This window comes from Plutella xylostella, chromosome 7 (genome assembly GCF_932276165.1).
Source record: "Plutella xylostella chromosome 7, ilPluXylo3.1, whole genome shotgun sequence".
Classification (NCBI taxonomy): domain Eukaryota; kingdom Metazoa; phylum Arthropoda; class Insecta; order Lepidoptera; family Plutellidae; genus Plutella; species Plutella xylostella.
Genome location: NC_063987.1, coordinates 9,098,153 through 9,115,386, shown reverse-complemented (window position 1 = coordinate 9,115,386; position 17,234 = coordinate 9,098,153). Strand labels below are relative to the sequence as shown.

The window sequence follows — 17,234 nt, the reverse complement described above, 5'->3', positions numbered from 1 at the left end:
GAAGCTACTTCTATCCTTAGAGCCCCAGACCAGACAGCATAAAATTTAGTAGATAATTATATAAAGATGTTGCACTGGTGTTCTATTTAAATATAACTGTGATTATAGTTAAATAAAATGCATAATTTTATGATGATTTTTTTTATTAAATACCTATTGTGTATAAAAAATACATAATCTCTTAATTCCCTAGTTAACTAGAATAAACTTTAGACCTAACTAAGTAGGTATTTATCTTAAAATCTAAAATTAGCACTTTTATCAACCGGCTCGTTTAATATTTAATGATCTTCCTACGCCTATAAAAGGGTCTCACAGGGTCAGGGTATCGCAGGGTCTTTAACATTATTTAAGACCAAATTTATCAATATTACTTGTTACCTAAATACAGTTACTAAAAATTATAAAAATAACAGCGCCATAACCTAACTACCTAAACTTTAACCTTAAACTCACGTCCTATCTTAACGTACGTTTGTGTATCACAGTAGAGGCTATATTAATGAGAAGGGACACGGCCGCTAGACCTATACTTGTGAGGCCGATGATGAGCCCGTGGCGTGGACTCTGCAGCTGGCATCTACCGTCTGATGAGAAGGCGCAGGTCCAGGCTGGAATTAGACAAGTTATTGAGTAGCGAAATGGGAAAACAACGCTGTTTTGGGAAGGTTTGAGTCGTGGATAATAGTGATGGGCGGTGATGTTTACTTTGACTAGCAATTTAAAAAACTGGTATCGCCATCTATTAGTCACTCGTACGCAACAAAAATGAATTATACAAATTTTATTTATTATTATCTATTAGTCACTAGTTCGCAAAAAATAGGAAATTAATATAAATTTCAAAAACTAGTAGCGCCATCTACTGGGCACTCATCACAACCACAACCTAGCCGTTAGGCTTAAATTTATTTCAGTCTTTACTTTTAGCAAAAGAACTAACTATAAGTACTCAAACTTCAAATACCCACCACTGATCCCCATGAACAGCGAGTGTCCTCCCACGAAGGCGATGAGTGCGACCAGAGAGAACACCACTCCGAGGGCTATGGACTTGTCCCGAGGGTCCACCGAGCGCAGCGCCGTCGCGCCGTGCAGCACGAAGTTTGATACTGGAGATAAGAGGAAGGGGGATAAGTCACACATAGAGCCATACAGCCGTACAAAAAGTCATACAGCCTTATCACTCTGAGAGCGGTCAAGTTTCTTTGCCCCTAACTACTATTCCGTGTTCTGTAGGGTACTGCTCTTTAGGGTTATGAAATAGAATCTGGGTAGGGAAGCTGGATACATTATCGTCAGTGCAAGAAAGGAAAGGAGCCTACCCAGGTACTAATAACTACGCTGCCTGATCAGAACCCTACTACGCTGACTGGCGAATCCTTTCACTACGCGGTGGCTTACGCTAATTCAGGTTGCTAGTCAAGATACATGTTTTTAGTGTATGTAAGTAGGTAGGTAACTAGGTTATTTTTTTATGAATTAATAGCCTGGATAAGCTCCTAAACCCTAACTCACCTGCAGCAATAAGCAGCACGGTGAACATAACTTGATGCAGGTTGTATGCGCCGCGGCATCGCGCGGGGTCGCAGGGACCCAGCACGGCGCTAGATGGCGCGCATTCGCAGTCTAGGAACACTCTGAAACAGACAAAATCGATTTAGGTACCTAACTAGGTAAAATCCATCGTAGACTGAGAACATCCTGTGGAAGGCTATTATTAAATCCACTGCTGAACTTAACTTAGACTTAATCTCGACCTCCTGCCCTTTTCATTCATTAGCAGCTATTTCAAGTTTCAGTGTATTCACAATATCCGCAAGAGAGAAAGATACATTTGGCAAAAAACTGTAGTTCACTACTGAAGCTCTGCCATTATTATTCCGATAAGGCAGCATATTGATTCCTTTTGATCGAGTGATATCCCAAAGCGATCCGTGTCTACATCGCGAAGGAAGAGATAAGCTAATTTCCAGTGTACGTACCACCCGTAAGCTAAGAAAAAAAACAGAAATTTTCAGTTTAGTTAATTGATTTTAGTTTCTATATGAAATAAATTACTCACGTGACTCCATTGACGCTGGTCTGGTTGCGACAGCCGGCGTGGCACGGGGAGTAGTAGATCTTCATGTCACTCAGCGTGCAGACCGGGTTGAACTCACTGTTGGGCTGGACGGAGCAGCTGGAAGGGAGAAAATGATGGTTATAATGTTGTGAGTGGAACGCAATTGGGGTTTTCAGCGGGAGATTTTGTCGTACCAATGACGACCGGATGGCGCTAGGCATGCTTAGTAACTCTGGCTGCTGCGCCAAGGTTTCTCTAATTTGAACACCGATCAGAGCAGGTATTTGCTATCTGATGTTTTATTTTATTTTATTTTTTATTTTATGTTTATTCAGGAAACTAACAGCGCTTATAAAACATATGTGACTTAAGATAATTAATAGTATACAAGGCCAATAACAAGTTCCCACATTATTAACTAATAACAAGTTGTAAACGAAACAAAACAAAGTTATACATTTTAAATTCTGACTAACAAAGTGACAAAATACCATTCATAGTTCTACATTAATTTGATGGAAGAAAATCTCAACTAAGAATTATCTGCAAGTAGAATGAAAAGATAACTATTCGTATAATTAATGAATATGATGAGCACTTATTCAAAAAGAAAAAAATAAATTAAGTATATGAACATAATATAAATACATACATATACATACATACATACATACATACAAACATACATAGGTGTAATGTATAAACAATAAAACAATAAAAATCATATTTAGATATTAATTAGTGTTATAGACATAAATACATATTTTATATGTAAAATACATCATCACGACCCATTACGTCCCCACTGCTGGGGCACGGGTCTCCTTCCAATGAAGGAAGGGTTTAGGCCTAGTCCACCACGCTGGCCAAGTGCGGGTTGGTGGACCCCAACACAAGCAAGCTTGTGCTGAGAAAGGCTGTATTATATACATGCTTATAGGTTGTATTATATTTACGATTTGCCTTTCAAATTTGGTCAAGTAAGTATAACTTTTTTAATATTGTTTTTGAATAAAAGTTTTGAACCGCTAAAGATATCAACCTCACTGAACTTTTTATTGTACAACCTGGGAAGTCGGCTGAGGACTGCGTTTTGGGCGTAATTAGTGGAGTGTGGGGGGACGTGTAGCAGCGGGGTGTGCCGGGTGCGGCGGCGCGGCGCCGCCAGCGCGAGCCGCGCCAGCAGCTCGGGGCAGTCCAGCCGCCCGCGCAGCAAGTCATACAGGAGACTCATGTCCATTAATGAGCGTCTCTCGTCAAGAGTGAGTAGGTTGAAATGCCGGCAATTTTCAGTGTAATCGTTAAATCTTATTTTATTTCGGAAATTTAGATGTTTGAGGAATATCTTTTGAGTGCGTTCAATCTTTTGCTTGTAAGTAATATAACAGGGTGACCAAATGGGGCTTGCGTACTCTAGAATACTGCGTACATAGGCATAGTAGACCACTAGTAGACTGTTCACGTTCTTAAAGGCTTTGCATGTACGGAGCACAAATCCTAGATTCCGATAAGCTTTACTGAAAGTAATGCCCACATGATGACTCATGAGCATCTTTGAGTCTAGCCACACTCCAAGATCACGGACCAGCTCGACCCTCTGCACTGTAACGTTATTGAAATTATAATTAAATGAGATAGGTTTCTGTTTACGCGTAAAACTAATACATTGGCATTTACCAATGCTTATGGCAATATTGTTTCTGTCATAATAAGTTTGTAAGTTGGTAAGGTCATTTTGGAGTAGTATGCAATCTTCTATGGAACGGATTTTCATGTAAACTTTTTTGTCGTCAGCATATAAAAGATGATGAGAATTTTGAAAACAGCTGTTAATATCATGAATATAGACGTTATAGAACAGAGGGCCGAGGTGGGATCCTTGGGGAACACCGGATGGGATGCTGATAAAGTCCGATTTGAAGCCACCCAGTACAACAGCCTGCGACCGATTGGACAAGTAGGACTGAACCCATCTGAACAGGTTTCCTCTGATTCCGAGTGCCTGTAACTTTGCAAGGAGGATGATGTGGTCTACACGATCGAATGCTTTTTCAAAATCTGTGTAAACCACATCAACCTGTCCTCCTTTCTCCATACCGTTCAATACAAAGTCTGTAAAAGAAGTTAAATTAGATGTAGTTGAGCGATTTTTCATGAAGCCATGTTGCCGTTCTGAGATTGCTCTTGTTAGTGTAGGATAGATACTATTGTAAACCACTTTCTCTAATAATTTACTTAATATGTTTAGTTTGGAGATAGGGCGATAGTTATCTATGCAAGACTTTGAACCTTTTTTATGAACTGGTGTTATGTAAGCTTGTTTCCAAATTTGTGGACAGATACCTTGTTGTAGGCAGTCGTTGAAAATGTGTGTAATGGGAAATGCTAGAGATTCAGCACATTGAGACAAGAAGATTGAGTGTATTCCGTCACAACCTGAGCCTTTGGTTTTATCGATCGAGCTAAGAATGCCTTTGACTGTATACTCGCTTACTTGAAGGTCACATAAATTGTCTGAGGTGGTATCTTGGCTACAAGGAACATCATCTACTCTCGTGTTGGATGCCGGCGTAAACACACTCTCGAAAAAGGTATTGAATGCCGTACAAATACTATGGCCATCATTGTATGTTTTATTGTTGTATGTAAATGATGCAGGGTAATTGGAGCTATTTCTTTTAGATTTTACGTACTTCCAAAATAATTTTGATGTTGTGATGTTGTGATACCCCTAAACCGCCAGCTGATTATGCCAATGCCCCTCTAGTCTTGGATAAGACCCGTATTCCTATTAAACTATTTACGAGCTGCGAGTTGGTTGCCTTTTGTTTTTACCTACCCACAACTTCTACTGCAGCTGGGCTGGTTGTACTCCGCACTGAGACCCGTGACCGTGCGGTCGCAGCTCAGAAGGGAAGGAACCAAGATGGCGACCATGACGGCCACTGTCATGGCGATGGTCTTCTTGCTGGCCTCGAACTTGTTGAACTCCTTGGGCACTGAAGCGCGGTAGATGTAGCTGAGAACCTGGAATCAAAGGAATGGTCCGTAATTTAGGTTTTCAAACTTAAAAGTTTATCTAAATTCGAAGGATCCTCTGAAGATGATAATTTGGATTTCTAGATTTCGGCATAAACTATATACTTACTGTACCAGGCATTCATAAACGTAGTGGAGATATTCAGTTTGCTCCTATGGAGAGACTTAGGTACTTACTTAAAGATGTGATTTTAGGAGACATCTGCAGTCTGTAGATAGAAACATAGCTGTGATTTCTCCATCAAATACTAACTTACAGTGCCACAAACTTATCTGTTCCGGTGAAAGCTCACGTAAATGTCTAATATTTCTTAATTCTATAAGATTTAAAGTTTGCCCGTAGTGGTAATTTGCCCTTGAGATTTTAATAAACCCATATAATCTATATCAATATACAATGAATTAGTAAGTAATGAGATGTGTATCAATTTAGTTCGCTCTCACCGGAACAGATAAGTTTGTGGCACTATAAGCAGAACCATTGCCACAAAAACATGAAATTTAAACATCTTCAACTTCAAAAGTCACCATCTGCCAACAAAACACTCACCAAAATCATCAGAATAATCGAGAACATCTTAAAAACATCGGCGAAGTTGTTCGCCTGGCTGATGCCCAGCTTGACGTGGTACTTCTGTTCAGCTAACTCCGCGTTGTGCAGCGCGAACCCCCACACCCCCGCGGCGAGGACGGCGAGGGAGATGGTGTGCCGCATGGCCGGGCCGTTGGAGACCACGCGGCGGAGACTCTCGAAGAATCCTTGGGGATAAGAGCAATGGTGTCTTTATGGAGGTAGGAACAAAAGACACTGGCAGCTAAGAAAATTACCAGCGGCGTCGCCCAGAATTCGTCGACGTCGCGTCGGATCGAGTTAACTCAGGCTGCTTAGAATGAATTGAAAGCATTGATGATTCCGCCTTACCTAATGAATCATGGATGACGATTTAATAGGTATGAAGGCAACCCGCGATTCAATACCAAATTTCTGAAGTCTGTGCACTGTGAGCGTGGATATTAACTACTTTTCTAACAAATTTCATCACCACCAAAACCACGCGTGTTACAAGCCTCCGAACTACCACTAAACCTAACAACCTACTCCATCCTCAGCTCCCTACCTCTACCCCCCAGCTTCTCCAGCCCCAGCGGGTCAGGCAGGCGGCTCGGCACAAAGCACAGCAGGATCCCCTTCACCACCAGCGGCCCGAGGAGCGCGATGACCTGCAGCCACATGCGCGTCACCAGGTACTCCATCAGCATGGGCTTGGCGACGGAGAGGACTATCACTCGCGCTGTTATGAAGATTCCTGCGGGGGGAAAGGGTTGTGAGTTGGTAAGGCTAGTGGAAGATACATTATCTGTGAATATGTTCATTAGGTTGGTCATATTACTCTGTTGAATTGAGTACCTCGGTACTATTTAAATAGTTCTATAAATTATGGTCTAGCTCATGACCAGTTAGTGACTTTCATAGAGTGTATGGAAGATGCTCTCTCAATTGCGTTTACTGTTTCTATGGAAGGTAGGTACCTACCATGTACCTACCTATGTCCGGCAGTTTACAGTCACAAACTATACCTCAGCTTAGTGACCCTAATTTGACTAACCAACCGTTACACTTCAGTGACAAAACCTAGCTGAAGTGTTTGTAACCGAAACAACAATCAGACCCACATCTGATCCCAATTTGAAGTCAATCTACCAACCCTTCAACAGCATTTTCACTTACCAAGATCCTTAACCAAGGTCTCCGGGCGATGCTCATCCAGGATGGCGACCCCGTGGCTCCAGACGCTCAGCCGGGTCAGCACGGAGGCCACCGTCAGAGCTGTCACCGCGGCGAGGCGCAAGATGGCGGTCGGACTCGCGTATACTGCTGAGCGGGGCAGGGGGGTGGCGGTGCAGAGCGCTGTGGGCAGGTTATTTGATTAGTGTTAGGTTCTAGATGTGTGAATTGTACTTATTTAAATCGGTGATACGGCTCGCGACTCATCAAGTGAGTACAAATAATGTACAGCGAAATGCGGGTGACTCGGTTGCGAGTCACCACTGACTACGCCTTCGGGATTACAGTCGAGGAGCCGTTTCGAGTGACGTTTCGAAAGTTGATAGGTACTTGGGTAATTAAGTACCTACCTAATTTAATTAGGTATGGTGGTCTGGAAAAGATCGTTTCTATCGATTATAACTGATCGATTAGCTGAGAGCATGATATAACTTTATATCAATTGTTTTCACTGAATTCGTAATGGTGAGGTCAGATACCTACATTATTAATTTAAGTATAAGTAGGTATGTAATAAGATTATTCTTACTTACTTACCTTTGAATAATAAATAGTAACTTAAAAATGAGTAATAGTGATAAGATTTGTAGACTGAAGTCTGTCTGAACATAAAGGATGAAATCATGCAACTTACAATCTAGCATCTCAAATCTTAAACTAAGATGAATCATTTTTACACTTTTACATTCACCTTTTCAGATTCACTTACTCATAAAGATTAGAGGTAACTACTTATCATAGTTTCCTAAACATACACTGCACTGATAAGATTCGGTCAATTCCGAATTCGCTTTTTTAAAAGCTTTTTAAATTGAGTAGGTAAACCTAATTGGGTACCTAAGAAGGTATTAAGTAGGTACACCCTTTTAATTTAAATCATTCTCTTATCTTCAACATGTGAGGAAATCAGAGTCTGAAAATAAATGTTACTTCAGGATACCTACCTCTTACCCAATAACCCCTTAGCACACAAATCATCAAGAGAGCAACAGCGTTAGTAGAGAAAGCCAGAGTTTAAAAACATTTCCGGCCTAAATGGGCCTGAAAAACCTCGCTCTTTCTTGATGAAATAGGAAGACTCTATCTCTATCTCTTCAAGTACAACAGTACCCCTCTAACACTCATAATAACCCTTCAACTCACCCAAGTCCTCAGGAGCTTCAAACGTGAGGAAGAACAGCGGGAGTATCGTCAGCACGGTGAGCAGCAGCCAGGCGCGCAGCGTGGCGGGGCGGCGGCGGTAGCCCAGCCAGCACGTCACTGGCGCCAGGACCGCCTCTAGCAGGGATATGCTGAGGAAGAATATGTCTGTGGAGAGAGAGAGAGAGAGAGAAAGGAGGTATAAGATTAGAGTGGAACAAGGGATTATTCGGCTGATATAGCCGAAGAGCGGATGACTAGTTTGGTATACGGACAGGCAAAAGTATCATGAGGAGCACTCCGGTCTGCTGTCTGGAGTTATGACGACGTTAGACATGTAGTGGTTGTATGAGAAAGTCCGAGAAAAGTATTTGGTGCTTCTTTGGAGACCACTAATCATGTTAAAAACCTGCCTTTAAAATCTTCAATAAACTACAGATATTCATAAGGTAAGTATAATAACTCGTCACAATCACCACATTTTCAGGAAAAAGTATTAGAAAGAAAACTAATCAACTAATTCATAAAACCTACCTACCGTTTCCTAATGTAGGTTCTAAGAATCATTCAGGTGATTTCGCTTTAGTCTTTGTACTGATCATACACAACTAATTTCCTCCTTCCTATAAACTGCCTTTAGCTATACAACACAGAGGTTGCTACCCTCAAACCTACCATTGACGGCAGCCGGCAGCTCACCCGCATCAGCACTCATCTTCAGTATGAGCTGCACGCAGACCTCGTTCATGGACAGGCCTATGATGGACCCGAGCACCACGCCCTGAAGGGTCACGGCGCTGAAGGGACGCGGCCGGAGGCATGAGCGGAGCGCGCTGAATACTGGAAGAAAAGGTTGGAGAGATTATTATTGTGGCGTAAGGTGCTGGTTAATCGGGCTGATAACAGTTTTAAATAAGCGAATATTTAGCCTAAAATCTGGAGTACCCCAGGGCAGCTTTATTTCACCACTGCTATTCGTAATTATGCTCAACAACTTTAATGTTAAGTTATAGGTAGGTACATAGTCGGTTTAATTGGTTATTTGTAACGCTATAAGGTGCACTGTGCAGATGAATTCTGAATCTAATTGGGTATACTTTAACCATGGCGGCAAGCAATATTGCTGCGTATCTAGCACCGGCGGCAAGTCGCTCAAAACAAGACATGACTAAACGTTTTTGTGTCGCGCTCACTCACATTGCGCGGCCAACGGAAATGATTTCTAAAGTCTTTGTAGTGCGCGTACTGTGCCCCGTGGTAGGTATACAAATACATCATGGGTTTGTTTATCTGGGTAGATAAACTTAATATAACGTCTCACCAACATCGGCGTGACGGAAATCGCGATACATTTAGTGGTTAGGTAGGTATTCAGATACCATTGCATTAAAAAGTAATCAAACAAAAATTATCTTTTAGGTCAAGCTAACAGTGTGACTGGTGTCAGAAATGTCTACTTTAGGGTGCCTGCACACGATTCACAATCGGTGACCGACTTTTTGTAGGACGAAAATACAACGTATGATTGCAATAATAGTGCAACTCACACGTCCTACAAAAGGCCGGTCAGAAATAGTATATGTATGTAAGAAGAAAGAAATATCGGTCCAGATTAGCGGTCAGGCAAATAATAAGGATGTAGGAACCCTTACGAAATTATAATGAAGTGGTAAAAGTAAGATATCTAGTACAGATATCTACCTACTTACGTAGGTACACAATGTGTTTAAAGTTAAATATAATACCCCTTAGTGCCAATTTCTCCATTGTCGGTTATCTAACCGACAGGGATTGATTTATAAATTAAACGTCATCTCCATATAAAATTTATGACAGATGTGTCAAAAGTTAACCACTACTCTTAGGTTATGCTCTAACCGAGAATGAAGAAATTGGCACTTAGTTTTACTATGCTATTAGCCCTATGAGTGCTTTCATTAAACCTAAGGATAAAATATTACAAATCATGCTCTATAATAGTATAAGTAGCTACTTACAAATAACTAGGTAACTAATGAGTATCTACATAAACCCCACCCAGATTAAATTCAGTCTAACGCTGTTAAATTATGTACCTACTTATTATAAAATAGCCTAATCTGTAATTTTTACTTAGTACCTAGGCACCAACTTTAATACCAGGTACTAAAGTGTCAAGGTAGGCCAGAGCGACGGTTATGCTATAAATGGCTTTACGAATATTGTAGCTACTTAGTGCACGCAAAGTAAGTCCCCATTACCTAGGTAGTCTAGGTACCCATTAGGTACCTAATGAATAAATCTGACCATTAACTTTTCTATTAACAGGCAGAACTTCCCTTTTGGATGTGCCGTAGTCGGAAAATTCATGAAAATTTAGTGAAATACGGTATGCCTTTAAAACTGCTTAAAAGATTTTGATGAAATTACAATAAAAAAAATAAAAAAAACACGCACTCACGCCTTGTACTAATGTACTCCCTTGCGGGGTAGGCAGAGGTGCATTGCTGCACCCACTTTTCGCCAGAGTGTTATGTTAGTCCCAATGTAATAGGGGGCGGGCCTATTGCCATTTTACGGGCACATCCAAGACCCGAGAACAAATATCTGTGTTTAAACAAATATCTGCCCCAGCCGGGAATCGAACCCGGGACCATCGGCTCAGTAGTCAGGGTCACTAACCACTACGCCATTCGGTCGTCACAATTACAATATTAACTCCTAAAACTCCAATAATGTAGAGACCAAAGTTTATCACGATTTTAGGTCACACCTTTCTACGAGCATGTTCCAATTATTACAAACACCGGTTTCTAAAGTCTAACCGTCATTTTCAAATACCTACGAATTAACACATTTTAACTCTGAATCTGAACTTTCAATATTTTCATGCTGCAATGTAACCATAGAAATATAGATAGATACTTAATAAAAACTTTAATTCTCACCTTTTTCACCAATAATACACATCTTGACACTAAATTCACGATACTTAATTGCTTTTGCGGAAAGCCTATTAAGTAGACTAAGTAGATAGTTCTCGAGTTATAAGTTTAACTTATTTTTATAACAGGCACAAAAAACCGTCATAAGATATCATTTTACTAAGGTTCAAACTGTCCGTCATACGATGCTATGATGCTGTTATTAATAACACTGTAGTGTAGACATCTAGGCATTCAACCAACGTCTAACCAGTGTAAATGTTTTAAGTAAACTGAAGTTAAAACAACACTGCAATCTCAATGTGTACTAACCAAAACAGTTACGATAAGATTTTTATCTAGTTTCGTATATTTTCAGTTAATGTACTTTAGGGGTTTCCACACATTATAAGATAGGCCTGAATGATTCAAAGCCTCCTTTGTCACTATTGAGGAATTTCCATTCACACGAATAGTGTAGTAAAATATGCCTACTGTGTATACAGTAGCTAGATGAGATAAACTGATAAGTAATAATAAAGAGTCTGCAACATTGGAAAATTCGTCCTTTTTAGGGTTCCATATATACGTCAATGTATAAAATACGAAAACCTTATGGGATCACCTTGTTGTCTACAATAGAGACATTGAATTGAAGGGCCTTACCACCAAAATTTAGACACACGTAATGTTAAACGCTTTCCCAAAATTTAACAAACCCATTTTTAATCGTTGTAAGTACCTAACTACTTATATTTTTTATGGTAACACCATAGACTAAAAGTGCACTTCAGGGTACACATATCCCTTCAACACTACTCCACCACTCACCGCCCCGCTTCCTGGTCCGGCTGTCCATCATCAGCTCCTGGGTCTGTTCCGGCTCCATCTTGCACCAGCTCGCGCCGCCGGGAGTCGGGGGTGGAGTCACACTGGGGAGAGAGGTAATGGAAATGGTCAACAGATCAGTTTGATTGTGGTCGGTAGATTTGTTGTGTTGTTGTTTGTGGTAAACAGGGTGTGTAAAGGATTACCTGCTTAGGTATTTCTTAGGAAAAAGGAGATTTACATAGAAAATAATAGTTTTTTTTTTAATATTTCTTTTATTTAGAGACTTTGATCATACATGAACATGACAGTCCAACAAATAATAGTTGTGCCTACAAATAAAAAACCTAATTCTCATTTTTAGTTGGTTCCTTCCTACCGCACCGCCCGCCCTCATTTTTAACTCGTTTTGAAATAAAAAAAATATTTCTACAGTTCTTATACATAACGATAAAGTACGTAAGTATACTTACCTAAATTTTATTCAAAAAGCTTTTTCTATGTCTATCATCTTACAAGATCTTAAATAGACCTTATATTATAAGAAATGTGTAGTAGTAAATTTCTTTCAGCCTAATCGTACCTAGCGTTTTTAATATGTTGGTATCTAGTAGAAAATGCTTAATTGATTAAGACCTAAGATAAGAATCTATTAGCATAGTTTTCTGTTTCTTTATTGATTAAATTTCCTAAGAACTTAACTGCTAAAAACTAATTAGGTGCCTAAATAAAGACGCCCTGTACATTGAAAAGCTCTACACTTTAACCTATCAGTTCACTTCCGTCTTCTATTTATAAAATGTCGGCGATGACAGTTGTTATGTTACGAGTAACAAGCACCTTTGTAAACAAACAAACATATTATTCGTAATAATCGGAAGTGTTTGTCCCCCGGCTAGATAGGTCGAAGACCTGAAAACATGACTCTAGTATATAAACAAGGGACATTTCAAACTAAATGCAGAAAGCTTTGATTCGCATCCGGTGATAGATGTCGTGGTAGGAGCAATATTGGTCTGTATAAGTGATTAAAGTGTAAAGATTCCATTTCTATACCACCGATCATGGCAAAACAAGGCATACTTTTGTATGAGATTTTTTAATTCTGATTCTGACAGATAGACTAAGCGAAAGTCTGCGACTTTTTGGCAGTTTTCCAGTGCAAATAGTGGATTACTTTCGCAGATTTTTGCGATGGGACGTCGTGTCCCAAATTTTTATTGAATCCTTGTCTCGCCGGTGGTGGAAGATCGCATTATGGCCTCCGTTGTATAACTAAAACAGGCACATCTAATAATTTCCCAAACTCACACTTAATGATATTACAAAACGTACACACGTATTTTATTCCTTAACGGATTTCCACTTCCGTTATCTAGTTACTTATCTAATATCTATCGTCTTCGTACAAATTACACAATACGAAAGCCGTCTGCCCACATAACTGCTGATCCTCCAATTAAATAGGTAAAGGTTACGAATTATCTGTTCCATTTTATATTTTTATTGTTTATTTATAAGTGTCTACCAAGACTGAAGGAGAGCTGTTTGTCATTAGTCATTAATTATTACTTATGTATGTATATGTATATGGAGCGGTGGTAGCTCAGTCGGGTAAGCACCCGCTTCTCACGCCAGAGATGCGGGTTCGAATCCCGGCGCTGACATGTACCTATGAGTTCTTTTCTGAATTTAAGTACAATGTATACCATCGCTCTTACGGTGAAGGAAAACATCGTGAGGAAACCTGCATATCTAGATTTAGCACATCTAGATATGTGAACCCACCAACCCGCAGTGGACCAGCGTGGTGGGAAATGGTCCAAGCTTAGGAAGGCAGTTTAGACCTTGGGGATATGCACAAAGGTTCCATTCGAGAGAGCCAGGTGCAGGTACTGACACCCCCACAGAGAATAGAATAGAATAGAATAGAATACTTATGTATGCACTTATCGTAATAGCACTGTTTTGCAGTGAAACGTTAATTAAATCTAAGTAAACATAGGTAATTAAGTCCTTAGGTAACAGTCCTACTCATAATGTCTGGTCTAACAGTCGTAGAGTTAGTCTGTCTTTAACTGACTAAAAAAAATGGCTCAATTTTTTACTTTTTTTTAGCAAGACCATCATCGGGTACAAATTATTACTAGGTTAGGTATACCTAAATATGAAAAAAAAACCCATAGCTATGTAATTTTCTTCATGCGAGTAGTTAAGGGTTAAATAGGTAACCAACTGCAAAGATTTATGGATTAGAATAGTGTAATAGGTACTTATTATATTTAAAAAAAAGAATCCATGATCCTACCTACATGGCAACGCAGAGCACCTTATATCTTTGACTGAGGGCAGTTGGTGGCACGCCACTACTTATGTACTTGATCTACGATCAATAAATGATCGAAGCACTTGATTAATTATTTTATATGTCACATTATGGAACATATTGTGCTCAGTTTAGTACCTTAAGAATGTATATCGGTAGGTATATAGTTGATAACTTATGTTGTAGCAAAAGTGGGAAGTGGTACGTAAACGATAATTATTAATTAACAAACGAACACCAAGCCAGCCAGCAGTATGTCGTTGATGCTTGGAAGGACCTTCCTATCTCCTGCGAAAATTGGGATAAACAAAAAAACTCTATCTAAGAAACTCTTGACTCATCTAGAATTTCACTGAGTTAAAATAAATCTAACCGTAGTTTCTGACCATTTTACAATTTACTGTATGTCGCTTGTTGTCAGTAGCTAAGGCACCTAAATACCCACTTACAGTGCTACTGCCAGTTTCTATATCTCTATCTATCGATAACTGGTATAGTTACTTTCATACGATTTCGACATAATCAAAAGTAACAATCTGACAAAAACGTATGAAAGTAACTATCAGTTATAGATAGATAGAGTTATAGAAACTGGCAGTAAAAGGTATTTTCACCAGTACCTTACACTAGAAGGTTCCGACAATTCCTATTCCTAAATCCTATACAAAGTTGTAGCAAAACAGTACCTACAGCTGTAAAAAACCGTATTCAACAACATGCGTGCAACCCATTACCTTATAAATAATTTCTCATTAAAATATCACCGATAGCCTACCTAAATGAATAATTATACGATAATATAATTAATAACAAAGGTAAAGTATCAATACACATAATTTTCCATTATCTGCGAGGTAGGAGCGTGTAGGCTAGATATGGGGGTCAGAGTTGCTTATGTGCCCCCATTTTGATGCCATTTATCAATATCGGATAAAACGATATGGGTGCTACCTAGGAGAACTACCGAGGGTCGCAGTGATATTTAGATAGAAATTTAATGCAATCTGACTGCATGACTAATCCTGTCTCCGTGGTGACACACCCCTGGAGAAGAAGAAAACCTGAAACCGCATGAGGTCCATCTTTTTTGCCTTAATTTTTAGGTTTTTAAAAACTTACTTTAGCTTAGTTAATTCCATTGGCTATAACTTCACAATCATTCACTGATTGGTTCTTTACTAATTTGTCTATGTTGCCTAGCACTTAGCACTTATCTTATCACTTTTCATGATCAGTATCATTATCACATACACAGCACCAATAAAAATTAAGTGAAAACTATTTAACTGTGCAAATTCTAGTCCGATTCTATTCTACTAGGTATCGAAATTATCTAACTAATACAGTAACTGGCTAGTTAGAATCTCTGAGCTAAACTGTTAGCATGTAGGTGGATAAGTAGGTACAATAATTAGATATAAATTAATGAGATCTGTGTATCGCGATTCGCGAATGACCTTTAATTAACACGTTAGTAATAAGTGTGTTTTAAGTGAACTTAGCACACATCCGTTTTTAGCTGAAAAAGTAAATTAGGATCATTTAAGTACGTAGTTTCTACGTAAGTATTTAAAATTACTTAGGTATAATATGTATTGTATTATAGTAAAGGTATCATGTGGGTTGTAGGTACGGTTCAATAGTTCCAACGCATATACATAGGTATTATACTTACCTATACCTAGGGAGTACACTAGACTTGACTAGACTATAGGACCTAAGTAAGTGTTACACATATTACTCGTGCATATAAAATGCCCGTTGCAAAAGAGAATAAGGGTCATCCTGAACGACATATTGTTTATTGAATTTACAAAAAGGTGGATGAATTTACGAAACGATGTGGCAAACCACCTTTCGGATTAAGTATAAGTACCTACTTACTGTACTGGGAAACTAGCTTATTTTCAGGTTAGCTCATCCTTACTATCCTTACTAATCTTTATCCTTACTAATATTATAAATGCGAAAGTAACTGTGGCTGTATGTCTGTATGTCTGTATGTATGTCTGTTACTCTTTCACGCCAAAACTACTGAACGGATTTGAATGAAATATGGTATACATATGGTCTAGACCCTGAGAAAGAACATAGGCTACTTTTTATCCCGGAATTCCCACGGGAAAACTATTTAAGGCGAAGCGAAGCTCGCGGGAACAGCTAGTACTGTATAAAAATTATGTTAGGTACTTACCCAATATTATCTGGCTTCAAATATTCACAGTAACTACTGTCTTACACAAAAGTTTACCTAACTGGTATAAGTATACCTACTTAACTAATTAATTTTAATTGATAATATTATAGAAATTTACAGGTAAGGATCAATTGTACGTATAGAGGCACTTAATTAATCAAAACGTGATAAAGAACTAAATAAATAAAATTACCAAAACACTATTTTTTATTATGATCTAATCGTGAATCCACGATACGTTTTATCGAACCGCAAAGATAATACCTACCAGCCTACAATACATAGGTAGGTTGACAATACAGGTGGTGACAATGATTTGGTTTAGTTAAAACATACAGTGCTAAACTCAAAAAAGGTAGCTAGCTAGCAGCCCTAGGTAGTCACTATTTAAAACACTGTGATGATAAATCATGTACTTACCTAACTTATACACTGTGATTTATCATCAATCATCATCATCATCACAGTGTATAAGTTGTACTTACCTAATTAACAACTTTCTGTATGTAGGTATACGTAGATATACCGGATTGATATCTAAATTACATAATACTACTGAATATTATAAATTGACGATACAGAACACCTGTATAACGAATAGTGATGATTCACCTGTAACGCGACATAGTAATATTCGGGCGGAGGTGTGGTGGATTAGTTGTGAAAGCTGTTGCTTATCAAGTTATCACTGAAGGCAAAATAATACAGTCATCGCTATAAACACAGACAGTTATGTTTGCAGAGCGTGGGACGCCCTTAGGCACGCTGGACCGACGGTTTAGACAGGTGGCTGGTAGTTGCTCGAAGAAGAAGGCAAGAGTATTGCGGCACTTCTTCATTGGGTAAGGCCTACGAACAGCAGTGGGTGGTTACCGGCTGATGATGATGATGAAGACTTTTATGATGATAGATTAAATAGATTTTATTCGTGATCATGGACGCAATAATAA

At 39.1% G+C, this 17,234-nt stretch overlaps 1 protein-coding gene across 3 annotated transcripts; it reads right to left on the bottom strand.

The window, feature by feature from the left end:
• Window positions 1–125: 125 nt before the first annotated feature.
• On the bottom strand, window positions 126–16,421 carry LOC105386390 (solute carrier organic anion transporter family member 1C1). Of its 3 annotated transcripts, none has more exons than XM_048621969.1 (12): window positions 16,282–16,421; window positions 11,765–11,865; window positions 8,706–8,870; window positions 8,034–8,198; window positions 6,834–7,013; window positions 6,223–6,411; window positions 5,655–5,863; window positions 4,905–5,092; window positions 2,066–2,182; window positions 1,519–1,640; window positions 972–1,112; window positions 126–611 (listed from the first exon to the last, which is right to left on the bottom strand). In XM_048621969.1, the coding sequence occupies exons 2-12, from the start codon at window positions 11,820–11,822 to the stop codon at window positions 460–462; spliced, it is 1,686 nt and encodes a 561-aa protein (XP_048477926.1). In that variant the 5' UTR covers window positions 11,823–11,865; window positions 16,282–16,421; the 3' UTR covers window positions 126–459. The 3 variants fall into 3 exon arrangements, with proteins under 3 accessions (XP_048477926.1, XP_048477925.1, XP_037963024.2); XM_048621968.1 differs by lacking the exon at window positions 16,282–16,421 and adding an exon at window positions 15,207–15,241; XM_038107096.2 differs by lacking the exons at window positions 11,765–11,865; window positions 16,282–16,421 and adding an exon at window positions 10,958–11,092.
• Window positions 16,422–17,234: the final 813 nt, after the last annotated feature.

What these genes read in the sequence shown, in the direction of transcription:
- LOC105386390 (XM_048621968.1), bottom strand. Translation starts at nt 15,226, where the DNA reads ATGGAATTAACTAAGCTAAA. An exon ending in GCTGCCGGCTGCCGTCAATG is followed by an intron (nt 8,199 to 8,705) that starts GTAGGTTTGAGG and finishes CTCTCTCCACAG; the next exon opens with ACATATTCTTCCTCAGCATA. An exon ending in CGTGCTGCTTATTGCTGCAG is followed by an intron (nt 1,113 to 1,518) that starts GTGAGTTAGGGT and finishes TCTTATCTCCAG; the next exon opens with TATCAAACTTCGTGCTGCAC.